Source organism: Kwoniella botswanensis, chromosome 1, assembly GCF_036426115.1.
Source record: "Kwoniella botswanensis chromosome 1, complete sequence".
NCBI classification, from domain to species: Eukaryota; Fungi; Basidiomycota; class Tremellomycetes; order Tremellales; family Cryptococcaceae; genus Kwoniella; species Kwoniella botswanensis.
This window is the reverse complement of record NC_088599.1, coordinates 11,777,556-11,799,576: the sequence shown is the minus strand read 5'-3', so window position 1 is coordinate 11,799,576 and position 22,021 is coordinate 11,777,556. Positions and strand designations below refer to the sequence as shown.

General features: G+C 46.8%; 8 protein-coding genes across 8 annotated transcripts; 1 reads left to right on the top strand and 7 right to left on the bottom strand.

Annotated features, from left to right (window-relative positions):
• Positions 1–487: 487 nt before the first annotated feature.
• L199_004450 (uncharacterized protein) lies at positions 488–2,332 on the bottom strand (the record flags this gene model as incomplete). The annotated part of the gene is made up of 6 exons (XM_064890177.1): positions 488–802; positions 865–1,382; positions 1,441–1,654; positions 1,708–1,860; positions 1,914–2,079; positions 2,130–2,332. The coding sequence occupies 6 exons, from the start codon at positions 2,330–2,332 to the stop codon at positions 488–490; spliced, it is 1,569 nt and encodes a 522-aa protein (XP_064746249.1).
• Positions 2,333–3,086: 754 nt separating this feature from the next.
• L199_004449 (uncharacterized protein) lies at positions 3,087–4,710 on the top strand (the record flags this gene model as incomplete). The annotated part of the gene is made up of 8 exons (XM_064890176.1): positions 3,087–3,288; positions 3,332–3,414; positions 3,461–3,725; positions 3,779–3,805; positions 3,864–3,887; positions 4,019–4,161; positions 4,215–4,443; positions 4,517–4,710. The coding sequence occupies 8 exons, from the start codon at positions 3,087–3,089 to the stop codon at positions 4,708–4,710; spliced, it is 1,167 nt and encodes a 388-aa protein (XP_064746248.1).
• A 239-nt stretch (positions 4,711–4,949) lies between these two features.
• L199_004448 (uncharacterized protein) lies at positions 4,950–8,954 on the bottom strand (the record flags this gene model as incomplete). The annotated part of the gene is made up of 6 exons (XM_064890175.1): positions 4,950–5,105; positions 5,200–5,480; positions 5,530–5,728; positions 5,805–6,288; positions 6,349–6,525; positions 6,577–8,954. 6 exons carry the CDS (start codon positions 8,952–8,954, stop codon positions 4,950–4,952), a joined length of 3,675 nt encoding a protein of 1,224 aa, XP_064746247.1.
• Positions 8,955–9,325: 371 nt separating this feature from the next.
• L199_004447 (uncharacterized protein) lies at positions 9,326–11,062 on the bottom strand (the record flags this gene model as incomplete). Its single annotated transcript, XM_064890174.1, has 4 exons — positions 9,326–9,396; positions 9,465–10,224; positions 10,300–10,638; positions 10,718–11,062. The coding sequence occupies 4 exons, from the start codon at positions 11,060–11,062 to the stop codon at positions 9,326–9,328; spliced, it is 1,515 nt and encodes a 504-aa protein (XP_064746246.1).
• A 317-nt stretch (positions 11,063–11,379) lies between these two features.
• Positions 11,380–13,696, bottom strand: L199_004446 (uncharacterized protein; the record flags this gene model as incomplete). The annotated part of the gene is made up of 10 exons (XM_064890173.1): positions 11,380–11,521; positions 11,580–11,661; positions 11,740–11,922; positions 11,987–12,191; positions 12,247–12,402; positions 12,464–12,529; positions 12,580–12,750; positions 12,805–13,059; positions 13,153–13,477; positions 13,536–13,696. 10 exons carry the CDS (start codon positions 13,694–13,696, stop codon positions 11,380–11,382), a joined length of 1,746 nt encoding a protein of 581 aa, XP_064746245.1.
• A 313-nt stretch (positions 13,697–14,009) lies between these two features.
• L199_004445 (uncharacterized protein) lies at positions 14,010–16,244 on the bottom strand (the record flags this gene model as incomplete). Its single annotated transcript, XM_064890172.1, has 13 exons — positions 14,010–14,049; positions 14,112–14,136; positions 14,199–14,321; positions 14,380–14,435; positions 14,493–14,517; positions 14,581–14,641; positions 14,699–15,382; positions 15,443–15,494; positions 15,561–15,651; positions 15,711–15,732; positions 15,804–15,986; positions 16,042–16,151; positions 16,214–16,244. The coding sequence occupies 13 exons, from the start codon at positions 16,242–16,244 to the stop codon at positions 14,010–14,012; spliced, it is 1,503 nt and encodes a 500-aa protein (XP_064746244.1).
• A 501-nt stretch (positions 16,245–16,745) lies between these two features.
• Positions 16,746–17,996, bottom strand: L199_004444 (uncharacterized protein; the record flags this gene model as incomplete). The annotated part of the gene is made up of 8 exons (XM_064890171.1): positions 16,746–16,885; positions 16,943–16,996; positions 17,060–17,096; positions 17,153–17,321; positions 17,376–17,388; positions 17,450–17,549; positions 17,667–17,724; positions 17,803–17,996. 8 exons carry the CDS (start codon positions 17,994–17,996, stop codon positions 16,746–16,748), a joined length of 765 nt encoding a protein of 254 aa, XP_064746243.1.
• Positions 17,997–19,232: 1,236 nt separating this feature from the next.
• Positions 19,233–21,589, bottom strand: L199_004443 (uncharacterized protein; the record flags this gene model as incomplete). The annotated part of the gene is made up of 8 exons (XM_064890170.1): positions 19,233–19,252; positions 19,333–19,529; positions 19,653–20,016; positions 20,193–20,475; positions 20,629–20,958; positions 21,022–21,127; positions 21,236–21,299; positions 21,373–21,589. The coding sequence occupies 8 exons, from the start codon at positions 21,587–21,589 to the stop codon at positions 19,233–19,235; spliced, it is 1,581 nt and encodes a 526-aa protein (XP_064746242.1).
• Between the last annotated feature and the right edge of the window lie 432 nt (positions 21,590–22,021).

Below are 22,021 nucleotides of genomic sequence, written 5' to 3'. Positions count from 1 at the left end.
AAAGAGTCGAGCTCCCCTTGTGACGCCAAGATTTCTCTTCATTTCAGGGCTGAGCGAGGAGTGTCGCGGGGGGAGGGGGGGGATCTTGATTGTAGAAGTTTAGCCTTTGCGGGTCGTGAAAGTTGAGAATGCCATTCCATGACATCGCACAAGTCCAAAGATTGCGCACCTGCGTATGTCGCATTCTGCATTAATGGGAGAGCTGCTTCATGACCTCATATGGACCTCTTGTTGTTGTGCGCACCCAACATTTCACAACATCATTGCCGATATAAACAATACATTCGAGCTATATCTTCCAAAGGCATACTATTCTTACATTGCCCACAAGAAACCCTTCATGCTTAACTACAATCAGAATCCACTACCGCAAGGGACATGGCCTATCCCGGGTCCATCTCCCAATATCTACTGTCATATTTTTCATCATGATACTCGTACACGTAAGGCGCAATGACGTCCACAAACGGATACTATAATCATCCACCTAGATCGAGTACTTGTAGTCTGGGTTCTGCAGATCCGTCAGATCTTCGAATGCATGCAGATTGGCTTGTACCTCCTCGCCATCACGCATGTCTCGAGCCGCTTGTTTTTTAGCATTGCGTCGAACAAGCATGGTACGTGTAGCCAGTGCGAGGATGATATAGGTAGCGTAGAGGCCCAGATGAATGTAGAGAGACGGAATGTATCTCGGAGCCCAGGTATTCCAGAAGAGCTGAGGAGATACAGCATTTCCAGCGCCCCAAGCCATGAAGGTGGTGGCGTAGGCGATAGATTTCTTGGTCTGACCAGCGATGTTCTAGAATCTATTGATCAGCTGACCTCGTCAATGGATACCTAAATAGGCAATACTTGACTCACTCGACTCAGGACGACCGAAGTGGCGGTGTTACAAGCACCAAAGAATTGAAGCAAGAGGAAAGCGATCATAAGCCCAACTCGAGTCTTGTCGCTGGGTGCAACGCAGACAATAACGATGGTACCGATCATGTTCAACAACGTGAAGGCGATCATGGTGAAGAGTGTCTGTTCGTACTTTTGTTGCAGATACGCCATCAAGAAGTAGGCGGATACACCGACCGCCGAGACGGGGATCTTGAGCAGCTGACTGGTAGCAACATCGAATCCAAATGCTTTGTTGATAAGTAGCGCGCTGAACTTGCCAACACCGCCGATGACAAGAGTTTGACAGAACGTCAAGGCGAATAGAGCATACACCTGAGGATCTTTCGCGGTCTCCCAAGCCTGGTCCGATTTCCAAATTTTCTGCTTGATACCTTGGTTGTTGGATCTGACCCGTTCGACAAACTTGGTCTTGAGCTCTTCATCAGCCCAACGCGCTCTTGTAGGACTGTCGGGGAGGAAAAAGAATACGGCAACTGCAAAAAGTCAGCACAAAGGGAAAAGACAGAAAGTAGAAAGTCTCAGGATACTCACTGGTCGAGACGGCTGAGATGCATGCAGCCGTCAAGAGAAGATACTGCCAGCTCTTCAGGCCACCAGAATTGTCGTGACGAACATGGTAGAACCCATATCCCATGACCGATTGAAGACAAGTTGAAAGAGAAGTGAACGAGTGCCAGACAGCCGAGATGACGGCTTGCTCCGAGCTTAGATACCATTGCACCATGATCGTGACCAAGCAGGGATTCTGATTCGAGATATTAGCAAACTGGATGCAACTTCCTGATCATGTGCACTTACAAACGACGCTTCGAAGAATCCAAGAATAGCACGATTTGCTAGGATTTGAGGTACGTCGAGGGTGAAGGTCAACCAGAATGCCAGGCCCGTCCATACAAGCATCGACGCTGCGAGAACTTTGGCAACGGGGAATCGACGAATAAGTTGGGACGCCTAGATCTATTCTCAGCATCATTACACGGCCTGCGACGATGTTGATTACTTACCACAGGATTACCGGCCACGAGACCGATCCATAATACCGTACTGCTGAGAGCGTAATCTTGACCGGAAGCGTTGACATCTTCAAGCCAGCCCATGATACTAATGGGACTGGTTGCACCCTTGTCCATAGCCTGGGCGAAGTAAGCAAGACAAAGAAGTGGTAAGATCCTTCGGAAAAGATATCAGCGATACAGCCCGAGATGGGGCGATGCACCCACCTTCGATCAATCATCCTCTTGAGTCTTTTGTTCTCTCGCTCATCGATAATGATGGTGTGGTCCAGGTAAGGAGCTGCTTCGGAGTCGTTGACATTATCAATGGTCACATGTTTGAGATCTTCGATTTGTTCATCTTGCCCTTTAGAGTCAATCCAGGTAGCTGGATCTTCGGTCATTCTGTGCTCAACGTTTGGTTGCGACATAATAAGGCGCTCTGATGATATATGGTGATCGGTCTGATTTGTCTGGGACGATCGGGACTTCGAGTAGCCCACAGTTGCCCTTTTATATCATGTGAAGCATCGTTTGGGACACTTGTGGGACACCCATTTCTCCACTGCTGATAGCGGTCCGACGTGGATCTGTCGCGGTCCGCGATGGATAGGAAGATCTGCATTGACTGTCAAGTGATCATGAACATGCAAAAAAGGTGCATGCCAAGACATTGTCCATGTAATGTTGGAAGGTTAAAGTTGATCGACAACGAAGGCGGGATGCGCGAAAAGGTGATTTTCAATAGGGGCGTCGTTAGCGTGGTCTGCCGTAATCTGCCAAGAACAACATCCATCTCACCATCTGGATATCTGGTGGATCAAATGGATCTTGATGGATCTCCAGTTTATTTATATCTCCTATCTGCTATCTTGAGTGTAAAGACGATCTATGATTTCAACAGCTCTACGGTGGACAGCATCCACTGGCTGATGCCAAGATAACCTCAGACATCCACCACACTCATCTATTCGGGTGGGCTCTATCCACGTCGTGGGCATGTGGACTCAGCGCTTTTATCTCTATCTCCCATTCGATCCACTTGCAGCAACCCTACCCACTTTGACAAGGATGTCGCTCTTGATTGTGTTTATAATCACCTCACGACAGGCAAGGTTCAACATGAAGCAGAGCTGGCTGGAACACCACAAATACACGCGCAACTGGTCTAGCGACTAGTCAACCATGGTGCTCCAGATCACTGAAGACAATCGACAAACCGCTACAGCTCTTTTCACGGCTGATGGTTTTGATGAGCTCGTTCCTTCACCTGCATTCGATTACCGGACCTATGAGCTGAACCAAGATGAAGCGGAGGACAAGCTGGCACTGCTGATAAAAGGGATGACAGAAGTTGCAGATAAAACGGGACGTTTTGTATATCAACGTGAGTGCGCTGTTGTAGGCCGGACTATGCTGATCATTGCCAGTCCCGGATGGTCGTATCATCGACACATGTACGTATCACAGATGGGAATGGCCACAGGCGATAGGGATGAATGGTCTCTTCGATGTGAGTCATACTCCATCGACCGTATCATCAACTGATGATGTTCCAGTATTATCAACTCAGATCGTCGCAAAACCCCTCAGATCCCACCGCACAGCACACTCTAGCCCTGATGAAACAATGGTATCATCAGCGGGTTGAAGAGGGCATCCCCACCAAGAACATCAACTCCATGGCAGTGATGTACAGTGTGGCTTGCTTGCTCGATCTAGATCAGCAAAGAGGGAAAGGGTCCTTGCTTGATAAGGAGTGGAGAGAACGATTCGAAGGTTGGGTTGATGAGTGGGCCGAGTGGATTATGAATGAGCTTCCTCGTGAGTCAGTCGCATCTTCTTCAATGACATGCATGACTGACCATGGATCATAGGGACACCACAAGGCGGATTTCAGCATGGTAAGTCGGACTTGTGCGTTTTCGTGATGCACATTAGCTCATTGAACACCATCCCTAGTGACCTTCCGACTAGCCAACGAAGGTCAGTTATGGGACGACACTCTCATGATGACAGTCATACCTCTGACCAAGATAGGACTCTTTCTTAACCGACCACACTACATAGAAGAAGGTGAGTGATACTGGAGAGAGAGTACATTGCTGATCTCGCAGCCAAATTCCAATTCCTCCTTCATACCCAATACTTGATGGACGAGGTATCCGGATTCTGGTATCATGCGTGGCGGTTCGACAACGAAGCGGGAACGAGCGGGACTCATTCATCCGACGCACCTTGGGCAAGAGGAAACTGCTGGGTGAGTGTTAGCACTCGGTACATTTGACCCAATGCTGATGAAGTACAATCAAGATCACTCTGGCAATACCGATGTTCCTCGAGCTCACAGGTCTATCGCCATCTGATCCAGTCCATAGAATGCTAGTGTCCACCTTACGCCGTCAGGTAGATGCTTTACTCCCACTTCGAGATGCTGCAAGTGGTCTATGGCACACCTTGCTGGATGACCCGACAAGTTATGTTGAGACAAGCGGCTCCTCTGGCTTCGTAGGAGGGTTCCTCATGGCAATCAGACTAGTGAGTGGATTTGACCCCCTGGACTCGGCTAACTGAGCAGGGTCTTCTTGAACGGAAACCATACCTTGATCTGGCAGTATCCGGTCTGAAAGCTTGCCTAGCTCAAGTCACTGCCACAGGTCAAGTAGGCAACGTATCGAAGGGCACTCCTGCTGGGAAAGATCGGAAATTCTACAAGGGAATACCAAGGATGGGGATGGTATATGGAAACAGTTTACTCATTGTAGCGTTGGTTCAATGGATGAGACTGACCAAGGGAGAGAGCAAGTGAGGTTCATTGGGAGGGGTAGGACCGCCGAAGGGGGCGCATCCCTCTGAATCGAAATCTGTTACAACATGAATACATATATGCATGATGGTGATGTCTATACAGTCAATTCTCGTAAAGTGTTATATGCGATACATGAATGATACACAAGTTTACCAATCTTTTCTCAGGCCGAAGTGGGAGGTGAGAAAGCAAAATCAGCACACGAATCTCAGAAGATGAAATCTAACCGCCTCACTAAATCACAGACGAGCTTTAGTCTTACCTGATTGTAAAGCTTTATTCGCACCTGAGCTGACACCCAATCCTTCACCTGTGCCATTAGAGTTCAAAGAGGCAGACGACGGGGACGTATGTAGAGCTCGGAGCCTTGACTGCCGCCCAGCCATAGGTTCGAGCTGGATTGACAGAACAAGCGTTAATGGAACTATCGAGGATATATGCCTGTTGCCAACTCCGGATGAACACAGTCTGTAGGGAGGTTTGACTCACTCTCTTCTTGATCTCCTTCAAAACCTTCGTGTTCGGTCTCCAATGTAGAATTCCCTCTTTCAAATCCCTCAACTCGCCAGGGAAGATATCCTTAACTTGCGGTGAGTCCACTAGAGCTCTCATTATCCAAGGCAATTCAAAATCGTTCTTCGCGTCCCTTGCAGAGAAGGGTTCTATCTGGAGTGGTGGTACAGGTTGACGAGCTGGTCCAGCATGGAAGAGATATTGCACGGCGAGAGAGTAGGAGGACAATTCTTCATATGGTGTTGAGTGACCCACGCCTGAGGTGGTGGTCAGAAGATGCCTTTGTCTTAAACTTGTTAGACTCACCTGTAAGACTACCCGCCGTAGCCTCACTCAAATGCTCCACCAGCCTCTGATCATCTATACCGGCATTCCTGAGCATGAAAGCAAAGCATAGAAGGTTGGTCATGAAGTCGGACTGGGTGTAAGAAGCGCCATCAACATAGAGGGCCCGCAGAAGAAGAGGATGGGTAGCAGTGCTAAACGATGCACCATAGATGGGTACCTGAGTACAGGTCAGCTTATCCGCATGATCAGATATAAAGAAACTCGGTCAGAATCAGATATGAGATAGAACTTACCACTTGATCATTCAGTGAGGCTAAAAGTACCACTCTCACTTCATTCTCCAGCACCATTGACAAAGCTTTCTGATAAGCTACACTAACGGCCGAAGAGGAGTCTTGAAATTCGAACAATTCTCTCGCAGCAGCGTTCTCGAACCACTGAAGGTAAGGCTGAATAACAGTTGAAGTGCTGATCGAATACAATGGACCGAGGTGGACACCGCACATAGCCAACATCGCTACTTTCTGATGTCCTCCATCCGACCCCTGGATATGCGAATGAGACCCTCTACCTCTTCTCGGTTCGTCAGGAGGAACGACACCGATTGGGCCGAACGCCCATTCGCATCTTGACACGGCCTCGCCGTTGAGAGGAGTGCGAATATGGCCTTGAGCAATCATGCGAGAGATGAGATGGGTAGTGACGATGCAACCCTGGGAATGAGCGGCAAAGAAGATTGCATCTGCTCGACGAACTTCATTGATCCAAGCAGGATTGCTGAGATATGCTTTGTATAGCCTGAGGTAGGTCAGCTTAGTCAATCCCATGTCTACTCACCTATCAACTCTCGACTCGATCGTTCCTTCTCCTTCCAACGGCATCAAAGTCAATCTAATATCATCTACACCTTTCTCTTGGAAGAACTGTTGAACAGCTTGTCCCATCATGTTAGCGAACTTGACAGAGGTACCGGTGGGTTCGCCAATCACACTATTGAGCATCTTGGCGGGGAACCTGCAGCCTGGGCTAAGCACACACAGAGTTCAACAAGTTGAGTACACTCACCACCCATGAACACCCACCACGACAACCCTTTTCATATCCTTCCAACCATCATCCGGAGTTCCACTACCTAGCCCAATTCTTCTTGGAAGATCCGATCCCACATTTCTACCTTCCTTTCTTCCCCTTGGCTCCGTCTCGTTCTCCAGTATGGTGTGAGGAGTGACTTTGCGTTTTTCTTCTCCAGACCCATATACATAGCTACCGACTACACCAAGCGCTTTCCAGGCAAGACCAGTGGTCGCTGCGGTGAGACCTGAGGCAGTTTCTGACCGTTCTTGAGGTTGAGCTGCAGGTAAGAAACAACGAGGTGGTCGATCGAAGGTGTCGGTAAATGTTGGAATGACGAGATTGGGCTGAACGGTGGGAGCTTGTGGTGGTGGAGGGAGGGACGAGCCGTTATTTCCAGGTCGAGAGCCTTCGATCGAAGATCTGGCTTTGGGGGAGACTGACGCTGGAGTGTGACTGCTGTTAGATACCAAAGAGGCGTTTGACAATCGTTTCTTCCTTACGTCTAAATTCTGATATGGTTTTGGTGTGACACTCTTGACCGATTCAGTAGCGATCGTGACGTCTCTCCCCTTGAGTCCTTGAGGTGGGACTAGGGATGGAGCAGGAGTAGACGAAGAAGGAAAATCAGGATCAGAAGAAAAGTCCATAACCTCCTCACCAGTAGCTTTATGATCAGTTTCATTTGTATTGACTGAACTCCCAGCTACCTTCTTCTGACTGGCTCTGAAGGCGAGGTAATTCAACCAGCCGGTGGTCGACGGTCTTCTTTCAGGATTTCTGGCAAGTGATGCAGCCGCCGACGGTGTCTGAGTGGGTTCATCTTCTGGTTCGGGATGAGGTATGGGAGTTGCTTCGCGTACATTAACCTCCGGGGAGGAATCAGAATGAACCGGTCTTTGGTATTCTGTTGGTGAAGATGGTGCAACCGCATGACTATGAGCTGATTGCCTGGATGAAACAGGCTGTTGACGTGGTGGTGGTGGTACGACGAACGAATATAGATAAGAAGACCAGGGTTGGGGATGGGCAGCAGGTTCAGCTGAGGGGTTCCCACTTGCCGTGGGTTCTTGAGCAGTTGAGGACTCAACCTCTTGTTGATCCGGCTTATCAGAAGGTGCACTTGCGATAGATGTATCCATTGGACCACTTCCGTTGTCCAGCAAAGGTGCCCCATCTTTCCCATCACCAGTTGTTGTGCCAGCAAAATCCTCTGTTTGTTCCGTTGTAGCCTTAAGCTCTTTAACACCAGTCCCCCATCCCAAGTATCCTTTCCACCCTTGATTAGCCAGAGGAGCTGAAGTAGAAGTAGTGGACGAAGGGTTTTGGTTGACTGTCGCAGAGAGTGGAGATGTCTGAGCGGAAGTGGAAGAGGTTGGAGCGGGTGCGGCTGGCGGAACAACTGGATTGGAAATAGGCTGAGGGGAACAGGTAGGAGCATCCTCAGAGGAGGAAATAGAAGCGCCAGGTATGTTCATTGTTTGGGACGGTGTTTCGACGGTTATGGGAGCATGGTCAGATGGTTGAGATGATTCTTTGAGCGGAGTAGGGTGGACTGATGTCGAATATCCCCACCAACCCCGAGATTTGCTAACAGGAGGCGGTAAATATTCATCGGGTTTGATATTTATGACATGGGGTGGAGGACCTGTCAAAGAGTCGGATATGATTTGTGTCGGCGATTCGATGAGTAGAGGAGGAGAAGGTGGTAATGGTGTTGGGAGCACAGGATCAGATGGAGGAGGGATGGTGGATGGTTGAGGTGTAGCCAATGTGCCTTTATCAACGTTGTCCTCTTCCGTCACCACATCATCAATCACCTCCTTTGCTTTACCTTTACCTTTGCTCATCGACGGTGACCTCGGGAATGAAGGTGTAGGTGAGTTCCATCTGAGCCATGACGAAGATGCTTTGGGGTTGAGTGATCTTTTGGGAGGTGATGGTGAAGGTTGTCTGGGAGGTGATGATGAGATGGGATCTGCTGAAGGAGATGTCGGCTTTGTTGACGAGGATGGACCAGCTGTAGGCTGTGATTCATCCTCTTCCATGACGCTTGCATGGCTGGGACTAGGACTCCTCAGTCCAGATACCGTCCTCACTGTTCTTATTGTAGCTGAAGATGATCTCCTACTTCTCAACCCCATCTGTTTCCCACCCAGATCCCCGTCAAGCTGTCTAGACAACTGATCTTCACTCTTCAGGGCATCTGACCTCGCCGAGTCACCTTGAGCGAGCACGAATGATAGCTGAGTGTTGGATGGTCTTCGTGTGATGGATGGTATACGTAGTGATGCGGGGAGTGGGAGTGGCAAGGTGTGATGAGGACGTGAATTGACGGATGATTTTCGTGATGTGGATCGTGAATTTGACATTATGGGGGTTGCAGTGATATTACAACATGTTATGAGAGTACAAGAGAGCTTATCGTGATGGGTCTGGTGGTGCTCACGCTGACAACTGAGATGAGAGTGAACGGAAGTAGTAAAGAGTATCTGATGAGAAAGAAGAAAGAGAGAAACGAGGTTGTATAACTAACTGAGACAACAAACGTCATTCTTGCCATTGTCATTCACATTCTCATCCCCATCCTCATCCTGATCCTACCATGCACAACCTTTACCATGTATCAACAATGCATGCATATATCATCAGTCGTACGACCATCTACTACCTCGTCAGATACTCCACCACTACCTCCAGACCAAATAGAACCACCTGTGCAAGTAGACAGTAGGAATAAACATCAATCCCCCTTCTTTTGTTCCGCTCTCAGCTTATCTCGTCGTCGAATGACCGTAGGCAAGATGTGAGAATCTGGATAATACAAAATCGACATATCAGCTTCCTCTGAATATCATCCCATAATAGATGGATCCACTCACAACTACCAGGATTAACAGGCAACACCCACTCCCTCAGCCAGTCAAACCACCCAATTCCACAATCTAAATCTCTCAGCATCTCATCAATATTTGACAAAGAGAATGGTACAATGCTCGTTCCGTTCGCATGATGACCTTCCGTCCTCTTCCTCATCCATTCGACCTCTTCTTCCGCTTGAGCTCGTTGTTGACTTTTGCTTGGGACCTCTCTGATCAATTCAGGTAAGTTGTCGAGATGAGCGGCTAACCACAGTGATGAAATTTCGGCGGTAAGAGGACAGAAGATCGATGAGCTGTAACCTATAAAGGCCAGACCTGGTATATCGATCGGTAAAATATGGTTGTAAAGTACCCAGTCACCCAATTGGTTGAGGATCTTATCTCTGTGATTTTGAGGGAGGAAACAAGGGATACCATGCTTCCATCCCGTACCACAAACTAACACATCTGCATCTAGCTGTTTACCGTTCGACAGCACCACTTTTCTATCTCCTAAAGATTCTACTGTGACACCTCTCTCAACTCTAAGCTTATTCTCTTTGACCGCATCGACGAATCCAGGAGTAGCCAATGATACACTTGACCTAGCAATCGTTTCGAATGGCTTGTTGGGTAATAATCCTAAGTTGACGAGTTTGAGCTGAACGATGATGACGAGACTGACCAATCCCATGATGAACGCTCGGATAGGTCGACCGTATCCATAGTTGAGGAATCGTTGAGATGACCAGGGTCGGATATAAGGAAAGAGAGCTTCTCCCTGTTAATAGAAGTCGAAGAGGCGGATATAGATGATCAGCAGTCTAATGGGTGGTCCACACCACGCAGTACTCACGAATCTAGTCAAGAGCAGATATGAATAGTGAACCACTCCTCCAACATAGGTGGGTAGTTTCCAGATGACATCTCTTGCAACAATAGTGACTGACTTAGAGGCTGATGTCGCCTCTACAGCTACATCACAAGCTGATTTACCAAATCCAACGATCAGGACATCCTTGTCTTTCAGCTCAGCCAATCTATGAAGGTCTGAAGTATGCACGATGACACCGCCAGACGAGATGAAGGTGTCGATACTGTTGAATTTTGGGATCTTCGGTTGATTGAACACCCCAGCAGCGCAGATGAGGTAGTCGAAGGGCAGTAGCTGACTCTGATGATCATTTGAGCGAACCTGTCACACAGAACATCACATCAGCTGAGGTCGCATCTTTTTAGGATCAGATGCTGGAGATACATTCGTTGTCGCTCACCTCCAGTATCCAGCCATCGTCTCTCTTCTCTGCTTTAACCACCCTCGTATTCAACTTCAACCTTCCTTCTTGATCCAACTTGTTCCTCTTGACATACAACTCGAGATAAGCTTGGATTTGTTGGCCGTCGGGATGTAAAGGGTGTTCCTTGGGCATGGGTAGAGTCGAGAAGCAGTAGGTATCTCTGGTATTCTGTGCTTTCAAACCTGGATAGTGGTTCGTTGATGACCATACCCCTCCGACATCGGGCGACGACTCGAAGATGACGACCGAGTGACCAAACGATAACATGGTGGTCGCTGCAGCTAAACCAGAGTAGCCTGCTCCCACGATGGCGACGTGCATGGTGGGAGTATGACGCAGGTGAGTGAGACAGGATGCATGGGAGAAGCGAAAAAGGGTTTTGGAATGATAAAATGCTGAAGGCATGTGCATGTGCGTTGTCTTCTGCTCATCCATCATCACAGGCCGAAATGGCCGTGTCACCATCATCATCACCGCCGTCATCACCCGTCATCATCGTCACCACAGACACTTGCACATCATCAGCATCAGCGTCAGCACGTCACCAACGAACCGTATCCAGGCAACAAAAGGGACGTGAAAGGATGGTCATGCTACATCAATGTCGTGGGTTTAACATTGATTGTATACAAGCATATTTACCAATCATCGAGAACAGCTCTTCTCCATCGTGTGCTATCATTATCAGGTACTGACTTCGGCCAGAAATCATTCCTTCCATCTGGGTTGACTGACACTCCAGCTGCTCGAGCTTTCATCCACAGATCCATCTCTTCAGATCTATATGACAGTATCTCACATCAGCTCGGTCGCAATTCATGAATATGTGCACACTCACACATCCGGAGGGAGTTCCAACAGCTTGTCACCATTCCTGATTGCCGCCGAATTCAACCAAGCTACAAAATAACTCAAATATCCTAAACAAAAGCGCAAATTCATCGGATTATGGCCTCCAGGATGGCTTTTGACTCAAGAAATCTAAGGCTCATACTCACGACTGTTTGCATCATTATTCAACCACTGGAAACCTTTCTTGAGACCGCCTCTTTCCTCGACAGTATTCCAAAAATGTCTCCATTGAGCTCGTTGGCTCGGGAGATCTGCTCTGCCACTCCATACCCTAGCGATAGCTTCTCCTGCGTACTTCCCATATACGAATGTTTGTATACCAACGTTTTCTACAAATTCGATAATGTGGTTCAGCTATACTTTCTTAGAGCGTAATCAATACGCCAAACTTACGTCCTTGGAATGCTAGAGTCGGCTGATCGATATAGAAGGTATCGAGGTATAATGACCTGACATGAGATCCATCGGTGACGATCGGTTGCTCATCACTATCGACTGGCACGTTACTAGATGCTGACGAATTGTGATACTGAGGTAAAAACGGAAAGGCGTATCGGAACCCAGTTCCAAAGATCAGCCGATCGATGTTTGTGATTATCTGTACGAAATGGTAAGCTTGATCAGGTGGTACTCTTCGATTTGCATACACTCACAGTACCATTGAGAAGCTCGATTCGACCATCCCTTAGGTTTCCGCCGTTGGGAATTGGATGGAATCTCACTATTTCTCCTACAATTGTGGTATTTGATGGTACGGAGTTTAGATGTGTTTCTCTTCGGATAGGTGCTCTAGGATCATTGCTATGTTCCTACCCTCGTACATCTCAGATCAGCTCGGCAGCCTTGCCTCTATTCAGACAGATCACTCACCCGTATGCTGAGATAACTAGTCTTTGCCAATGGGTTGATATCCAGTGAGATTCCAGTCGCACTTGCCTTTTGAGAGATCAATAATCGGACAATTCAACGGTCTTCTTTTGACTTACAGATGCACCGACGACGATGACATTTTGGTCCTTCACACTATCAGTAAACCTATACTGCCTTGAGTGTAAAATTTGTTCTGGGAATCGCTTTTGCCACTCGACAAGTCCTGGTATGCAAGGTATATGAGGGATGTTAAAGCGACCTGAAGCCACAACGACTGCATCGAAATGCTATAACAAGCTTAGTCAAGATGGCTAGGAGCTTTATGATCATTTGCCACTCACTTCTTCCCAGTAAGACTCCTCGTATCTTTCATGTTCGGTTTGGATGAACTTCCTTAAAAGCAAAGTCCATCCTATCTGCTTCCCCTTTCTGTCCAGATGTTTGGTGATGAGTTCTACTCTCGTATCATATGATATGTCTTGATCGCTATCTCCATTGTTTATACCCAGCCAAGATGCGAAAGAACGTAGATATCTCTGGACTTTGGAATGATGAGATGCCCACTCTACACCTGGTGGCCATGAAAAGCCGGGTACCTGATTCATCAGCATGTATCAGCGGAAGGTCTCAGCAATAGCTATTATCAGTGTCGACTAGGATTGCTTTCGCCCAACGAAGGGAGCACTCACTTGTTGCTGTGGTGCTGGTGTATTGGCTCTCAAGTTCTTCCAAAGTGGTTTTGGCTGCCTCTGGTTTATCCTTCTCCCTTCCAATTCGTCCTTCAGCGTATCATTTCCTTTAATAGTGTATATGTTGTGCGAGGGTAACTTCGTCGGTATCGTAGGCACATAGTCGGATTTCCACCAGTCGTCCGTCGTTCCACGCTCAATGGGAACAGCTTTAGCTTCTTCGTCAGAATAATGCCAGTTCCCTCCTGGTGTTGAATCTCGCTCAAACACCCTGATTTTGCTGAATTGGTCGGTTTGGGCCAAAGCACGATACGCCAATAGACCGCTGCAGGTCTCAATTTGTCAGTGTCAAAGAGGCGGATACGTTTACGATAGATGCTTACGACACCCCAGCTCCAATGACAGCTACATCTTTGATCGGCCATTCAAATTGATACAGGTTTGATTCGATCTGCCATTCTGATGATTCAAAAGGAACCTGTTGCGCCAGAGTTTCGATGCAGAGCTGCACACTCAGACTTGCGACAATTAGTCCACGCAACATGTTTGGAGACAATTTCAGTACGTTACGATTCATGCACTTCTTTCTCGATTCTTTCCCATGTTTTTATGTATGCACTTGCAATCCTTTCACAGTCATGACTAATGCTTCTTAGTCTAGGTCTGTCACTTCCAGATTGCTCATCGCTGGATCTGATAAGATTGCGTGCTATGCGGTGATTCGATACAACCGGGATCTCGGGTTGTCATGTCCGACTCTTTGCAGTCGAAGTAAATCTTACAGCAATAAATACATTACGAGTAATAGAATTGTACAATATGCATACAAATTATACCTAAGATGAGAGAGTGTTTATCTACCTCTCCACTATATACAATGCTATCGCAGCGAGAGCTCTGTAGACACGAGATGGTCAGCATACTTGATCTCCGTTGAAGGCAGAGTCACTGTAACTCACGTTGAGAGAATGAACATCAGAGCGTCTACGCAGTATCAAATATTTAGCCGATCCGCCGTAAGATTCGGACGAGAAAGCTTGACTCACATTGGAGAAGTAAAAAGGTTGACAGGGTCTCAGCAGTGCCATCCGGATTGTATGTTTGGGTGACAACTAGCTGTATCACTTGAGATGGCGTTCCGGACAGAAGTATCGCAATAAAAGTACGAACTAGGTGGATCTCCAACTTCAGCATTGTGCTTGAAGAATACTTTGTATCGGTACTCACTCTTATCTTCCCGAGGGAACAGGGAGGTATGATCTCGGAAGGCTTGAATCACGAATCTATGTTCCAAGGTTAGCTGATCCTTTCCGTAACTGCAAAATTGTAGCCATACTCACATCCCGAAAATAGGTACGAGGATCACTATCGTATCACATTTGTCAGCAGAGAAGAAGATAGTAGAGAATAATAAGAAACAGCACCCACTTTTCGAGCAAGTCAGAGCTATGATAGCACCAAGCGGGAGATCTCTCCAATTTTTCGGTACCTTGACATGGGATTAATGGTGTGATAAGATGTAAGGAGCATACCGCATATTACTCACCCTCAGTCTAGCGAAACTGGCACCCAGTAAAAGTAAAGCCCCAGGCACAGCTATCGCACCCAAGAATGAACTGAATTCAATGACAAAATGCAAAGGTGGATTCCCATCTGGACCATATGGCATTCTACTTCCCGACCAACCCTCCGTTTCAGCGAATAACGATTTCAGTGGCTGGACCGTAGCAATGGGTATACTGATAATGATAGCTTTGGTAACGTTGGGTAGCTCGTATATCGTGAGAACGATTTTCTTCCACAAAGGTTGGACAGGCAACACGTTATCGCTCTCGTGAACACTGGGAGCTGGATCTGATGTTCTTTGAATGTCTGAAACTTTACTCGAGTTTCTCCTCAAGGATGTCGCGTTGTCAAAAGTGGATATCCTTGCGACAGGTACAATTTCTTGAGAAGAATTTCCAGGACTGCTGCTGGCAGGAATATAAGGCTCGATGTTGTTCTGCCCAAAGTTATTGTCTTGTTCCGCTTTATCTTCTACATTGCCCATCATCTCCATTCCAGGTATGGTCTGACTCTCCATATCTATATTTGATCCTGAATGTCGGTTTCTCATACCCGTCCATTTCGTTATTCTTCCTTTGGTCAATTCTAGCTGTGATGACCACCTTTCTTTCAGTGGGGGCTGATCCGGTCTTCTTCGGTTCTCTTGAAAGTCCCATGCGCACATCTGAACATGGATGTGTCAGATATGTGTCTTCGTAGTGGAAGCAAAGAGTCGTATACCCACCCTATGAACCCCTAATCCCCAAAATGTCGTGTTCATGATGAATATGAAGATGCTGGAAAACATGTGTCAAACATAGAATCCAAGAGACTTCCGAGAAGGTATGAGGTGAGAAGCTCACGCGATATAAGCTACACCCAAGTCTACATCTACTGCAGGGTTGAAAGGGGACTCTTTCGCCATTGTCTGCACAATTGCCGTTGGTAGATTGCCTGATATCCCGGCGGAGTCAGTACATCCGGTCGATAGTTAACGACGGTTGACAGCTTACCCCAGTTCGAAGTTAGTCCGGACTAAAGTGGGTAGGCCATGAGCTCTTACAATTGCTACGGAACGAGAGAGTTTCGAGCGGAGCTGGACTCACAACTAAAATTCCCCATCTAAAATCTATTGGCACGTAAAAAAGCTCCCTTATTATCCAAGCGAAGGTGATTCCCAGCAGCTGATACAAGACAGCTATCACCACTAACGGACCAAAAGCCTTGATGTTATCAGGGGTAAATGCTGTGACCATTGATGAAAACAGCAATGCTGGAAGTGTGATTTGCTATATGTGGTGTTAAGAATTGCCGCTGCAATGGTACGGCATACGATTCACTCACGACCACAATCGCACCAAGTCCTTTCGCTCCTGGAGCAGTCAGCCATCCTTTCTTCGTAGCTGCGAATCCAAGCATGATACATAAGACCATCTTCAAGGTAGGCATGAAAGCTGCATGGTGAATAACGATTGTCAGATCGCGTCAGTCATCTCGATGATCACTGCATACTCACCCTTATAGATAATATCCCCAGCTGATGACATCTTGGTTGTACTGGAAGGACAACACCGAGGCAATACTATGTCATCTGAGATTGCTTAACCGCTGTTGTCACTCTTGAGGATATAAATGATTCCAACAATCACTGGATCGACTCATTTGCAGGTATCACTGGGTATTTCCAAGCACTCCATATCACGATTCATGTTTTGCTGCCCCCTCCCTTCGCCCCTGAAGATTTCATAATATACGACCCAGCCATAAGACCCACTTACATCGGACCGGTCAAATCCGAAAGGCACAACACCCTCCCGAAATCATTCGGCCTCATGAAAGACGTCTGAAGACTTGCACCTCGTCGTGCATCACGCTACACCATCCATTGTAGGTCTACATACTATTTATAATTAGACAATTACAGTCACCCTTTGCCTCTTCAATCTGATGATAACCCCGTCCCCCGTCGAGATTCAGTTGCTCACCACATTCGCCATACTAGGAACCCGATTGTTACGATGATCAACTCAAATGACTCGTCAGACTGATCATCTTTTCACGTCAAGATCATCGTAATTCTCAATTACGCCTGGACTTTCGAACTCTTGATCTTTGTTCACGTTCGTGTCCAGATTCGCCAAGACCTTATCCCTGTCGTAAAGATAGCGGACGCTTGCGATTATGAACACTGCGCAACATTCTCCGTCAACATGATGGTTGACTACTTCCGACCAGCTATACTAACTTAAGAAGATCGATAGACCAGCGGTGAACCATAGACCTTTGGTGGCTTTGTGGTCTACATCGAATAGAGCGGTCAGCTTTGGTGTATGGATCGTCAATCCTTTAGAAAGGAACTCACAGTCGACATGCTTCCGTATGAAATTCGGCACGATAGACTACAGTCGTTGATCAGTTAAAACAGCATTGTTCGAAGACTACCAAATGAACTGACTTTTAATACGAAGCTCGCATCACTACTCATTGCCAGGATCAGGGCACGTTTCTCATCATCGGTCCCGCAGATCCGTGATTGGCAAAGTAGCAGAGGAGTTTCAGAAGATGCATCGCTTTCACTGACCTCGTTAATCCAGGCAAAGTAGAGACCGGCAATATTAGCTCCTCTTATTGTTCGATCAGCTCAACGCTATCGAATTCCCCACACCTCGTACACTCACGCCCCACTCAGATCTGAAACAACGAAGGTTCAGCTCACACAATAGCCGTTGAGATGCTTGTGGACTAGACTCACAATATAGCGCGAAGTGACCTCCTAGATTCTGGCATAGAGGCAAGACTGCTAGAGCGATTACAGTGACCAGGACCACGGAGTTGTACAATGCGATGAGAGGCTATCGTTTATCTTTCAATATACCATCGGAAGCTCACCCTGCGAACCAAGCAGTCATAATACCCTGCAAGGACCCTCCAAGAAACTGCTGGAGAATATGACGCGAAGAACAACTTACAGTATGTCTGCGGTGCTCGACCCACGAATGCCATCCGAGCCCTGGCAAGATCGAGATCCTGAAACCAGCGAGTGAGCTCCATGCATGCCATGCATGTGGCATGGATGGGAAGTTGTAAGGACGGGGCAGGACTTACCCCCTGTGAAGCCAGAAGGTGGGCTTCTCTTGAACATGTCCAGGAACAGCGGGGAGGAATACCAATCCTAGCAGTGCTCCAGGCAGGTTAATCATTGTAAAGTAAGTCCTGATCGTCATCGTATAGAATGGGAGGAACAGGTGGAAGGGATGGACCCTTTTCTGAGTCCAATTGATCTGAGCGATGTGAACCATCGTTGCTTGTTCAGGTTGGCTGGATTGAGCGGAGTCTCAGTAGAATGTTGGGTGGTTTAGAAGGATCTTCCCCTTCAGTATCATTGGAACGCTTATTGGAATCAGGGTTAATCGTCATCTACAAAGGTTTAAATATTGACATCCTCCCCGAAAACTCGATCTCATCTTCCTCATCACACAACGTTGCTAGAGCATCCATCTGAGTTCCATTGGATAGAGCGCAGCCTGGGGCATCGATCCCTTCTTTTCATGCATGCATAACGGCTATCTTGACAGCTTTTTGGTGCTACCTTTCTGTTTATCAGTAATTTACAGCCGTATCTCATATTTGTCACTCCACATCAGTTTGAAAGCGGTGAAACTTGTACACATATCTTGGGTGCAGCTCAATAGGTTGTATTTGACTCTTATATGCATGCAAAGGGACTTGTAGAGTGTGCTTAAGGTGATTTCGCATGTTTTCCGAAATTACCTTATATTAGCCCCCACTTTGTACGATAGCAGTTTGACTCTGTCTTTGTGCAAGTTCCGGCGGCGTCGCGCCAGCGGTATGCCGCCGGTGGTACTGAGCATGCATAGCACAAGGGAGAGCACTGAGTCAAACGCTTGTGTAAGAATGAGACAGATGCATTGTAACTGCAGTGAATGATACGAGTATTGCTGTGGACAGTCAAAGTGGAGGTTTTGCCATTGAACGGTTCGACAATTAAACCCTTCCAGGCGGGCTCGGCGCCGCCGATTGAACTCTAGTTCTCGGTATGTGAATCAGTGATGGACCTTGAAGTGGGTATAAACTGGGGTATCGGCATATATCTTGACTCTTCCATAGGCTTTGAAAGATTTTCGATTCTTTATGTACTGTTGCTTCAATTTCTTTGAAAAGAGGGAAATGAGGAGAAGGCATCTGCTCAAGACTTTTGCCCAGACTTTGTATTTGATTGAATTTCCTTTGCTCAGCTACCCTCGACTGACACGAGTCAAGTGTCAAGGCAAATTCGATCGACGTCGTAAGGTGTACAAGATGGAACCTGACAGAGAAGTATTTTGCATGCAGATACAGCTCAGCTGCTTCGACTGCTATAAAATCTGAGATATACTGTACATCCTTTCTGCTGATGACTTCTTCCCATATATGGACAGCTTTCCCACATCTGCCTCCGACAATTTTCTGTTTTCACATTTCGTTTGCGTCTCCAAACACAGGGATGGTATACTTAATCTGCAATAGATAGAAAATCAAGGTACGTATCGGAAACCTGTTCATGCGTATACCAATCAGCCGATTATTCCCTCCGAAGATTCACGCAGAGTGCTCCCGTGGAAAAGAAACACCTACCAGGAGCCAAATCGTATTGCTCGACAACGTTCACCGGAGTTCCTTTAGGTGGTCGGCCACCTTCTACTCGATCTCTCCGTTTATTCTCGTATCTGTACCACGCTGTCATGGCTAGAACCAGGACCAAACCCAAGGCTTGGAAAGCAATGTTGACTATTGCGCCTTTTCGGTATTGAGGTCCTTCTTTCGAGGGAAACCTGGGTTAGGAATAATAACGATAAGTCAGCTGGTTTGGCTAAACTACATGTATTCAAGGGAAAGAAGAAGATGGAAGAAGAATATTGAACGAGTGAATGATATTTACGGAATTCCTCACTCACAAGAAAGCAGCCAATAAACTCAAGCATTGTCCAACCGAATTCAACATACCCAGACTAGTGGCTCGTTGACTCTGAGAGCCCGTACAGCCCGATTGCCAAGAGATGATCAGAGGAATATTTGTATATCCTGCAGTTACTATGCAGACACATGCAAAGTATCTTGCAGAGTATTGAGATTGTGTGATGTGGTTGGCGGGAACAGCCAAAAGGATCGACCATCCGATCAAACCCAAGATAAAGACACTTGCGACGGGGATCCCTCGCGATTGCTTGTAATCGGAGAAGGAAGTTAAGAGTATCATGAATACTAAGGCGACGGCGTATGGTGGGACTGTGAAGAGCTGTGCTTTGGCGTTGGAGTACCCTGTAAAATGCAGCAACAGTTGCATCAGCGTTTCGTACTTCGAGAACGAAATCGATGTGGAGACGAAAGAGGAGAAAAAAGGATAGAAGGAAAATGTAGCATATTGTATATTCAACCTCAAGAAAACATCTCATCGATTTTCATCAATTATTTTGAAGCATCGGAAAACAACCCACCAAATCCTTTGATAATGGTAGGTAAAAAACCTCCCACTGATCCCAAATTCAAATTCATGCAAGAATACGCCAAGGAAATGACATAAGTCTTCCAATCCATCAAACATCGTCTGACTCCTCCCCATTCAATACCTGTGGAAGTCTCGACATTTGACTCGGCGTTCAACCGCGTTAAGCATAAAGTCCTTTCTTCTTCGTTGAGGTATCTGGAGGTCTCAGGTCTAGTAGGCATGAAGAGGAATGTACAGATCGCCAATATTACTGAGGGACATCCTTCAATCAACTATAGACATTTAATAATTTGATTAGCTTCCTTAATGCACTTCGAAAGCTCCTGAACGTTCTGATCTTAGTAGCCACACAGCCAAACCCTCTACACGATACGCTGAGATAACACTTGCTTACCGAACACATATAATCAAAAATCGACACTCACGAACAAAATCCTCCATTGGGGGATCGCCGAGTTTTTAATACTCGATACACCATAACTGAGCAAACCTCCAAACGCTCCTGCCAAAGCACCAGCCGAGATGAACAGACCGACACGTTTAGCGAGATCGTGTTTGGTGTACCAGTACGACAAGTGTAAAGCCATTGCTTGACCGAACATGGCTTCTCCAATACCGACAAACAAACGACAGACGAATAAACCGGCTTTGTTGAAAGTCGCTGCTTGACATGTGGCGGCAATGGACCAGATCATTGCTCCGCATGCGATTGATCGGGAAGGTAAGAATTGTCTGGCTAGTAAAGTACCAGGAACCTATAAGAGCATGATCAGTCATCTGTGGTGAAGGGAACAAATCGACCACAATGCCACACTCACAGAGAAAACGATGTAAGTGACGAAGAACATCGCCAGAGCGATCGAGTAGTTTTGGTCCGAATCATCCAGGACGGACTTTTGGAGCCCTTGCAATCGGGCGTTTGCCCTAGTGGAAGGCGAGAAGATAGTGTTCAGTCACCGGGCTCAGTGAAACTTTTCAAGAGAACAGTCCAGGAGACCAGAACGAATGACATGAGTATCGAATAAGACTCACAAGTTACCCCTATCGAGATAAGCACTCAAATAAAGTAATACTGCGAATGGCAGAATAGCCACGTCTGAAATATACCACAAACAAAATTTAGTCCTTGCCCTGGCAATTACTCGGATCTGATGAAAATCTAAACTTACCAAGTTTCATCAATAACTTCCTTTCAGCCTTTTTATTCTCATCTTTAAACGCTAAGCCAGTTTCAGAACTAGCATATCTCGTACTGCCTTTTTCAGTCTCTGTACCAGCTGCAGTTGTTCTCGTTCCAATTTGTTGCAAAGCTGGATCAGCATTTGAGTCATCGAAATGTTGCTCATACGGTTTCTCCTCCACTGGAAGCGAAACGTGTCTTGACATCTTATTGAAGGGGCTTCAGTGAGGTGCCTTTCGATACAACTGATGAGAGATAATATCAATGGGAAATTCTAAAAAAAAATGAGAGAAAATTGTCTAGTGGGAATATCAGTATCTCAATGGAACCCTGCTACTTATATGCTCTTTCCTATCGAAGTGAGCTCTCCCCATCATCTGACATAGACCCCCTTTTTTGGTCCCAACCATCTCTCCATCGTCCCGATCATGCCGGTTCTGCCCCTTGGTTCTTCACCATGGGGCTATTACATTTCCCTTATGACTTATGATTCGACCAATGAGACATCTTCTTTTACCTAATTGATTATCCTGAGCTCGCAGTCAGAGTCTGGGGTAAAATCCGATAAATCAGATGGGTATCCCTTTCGATATAGGGGAAGAAAGCAGAGGTCGCGTCGTAATTGGCATCTCAATCAC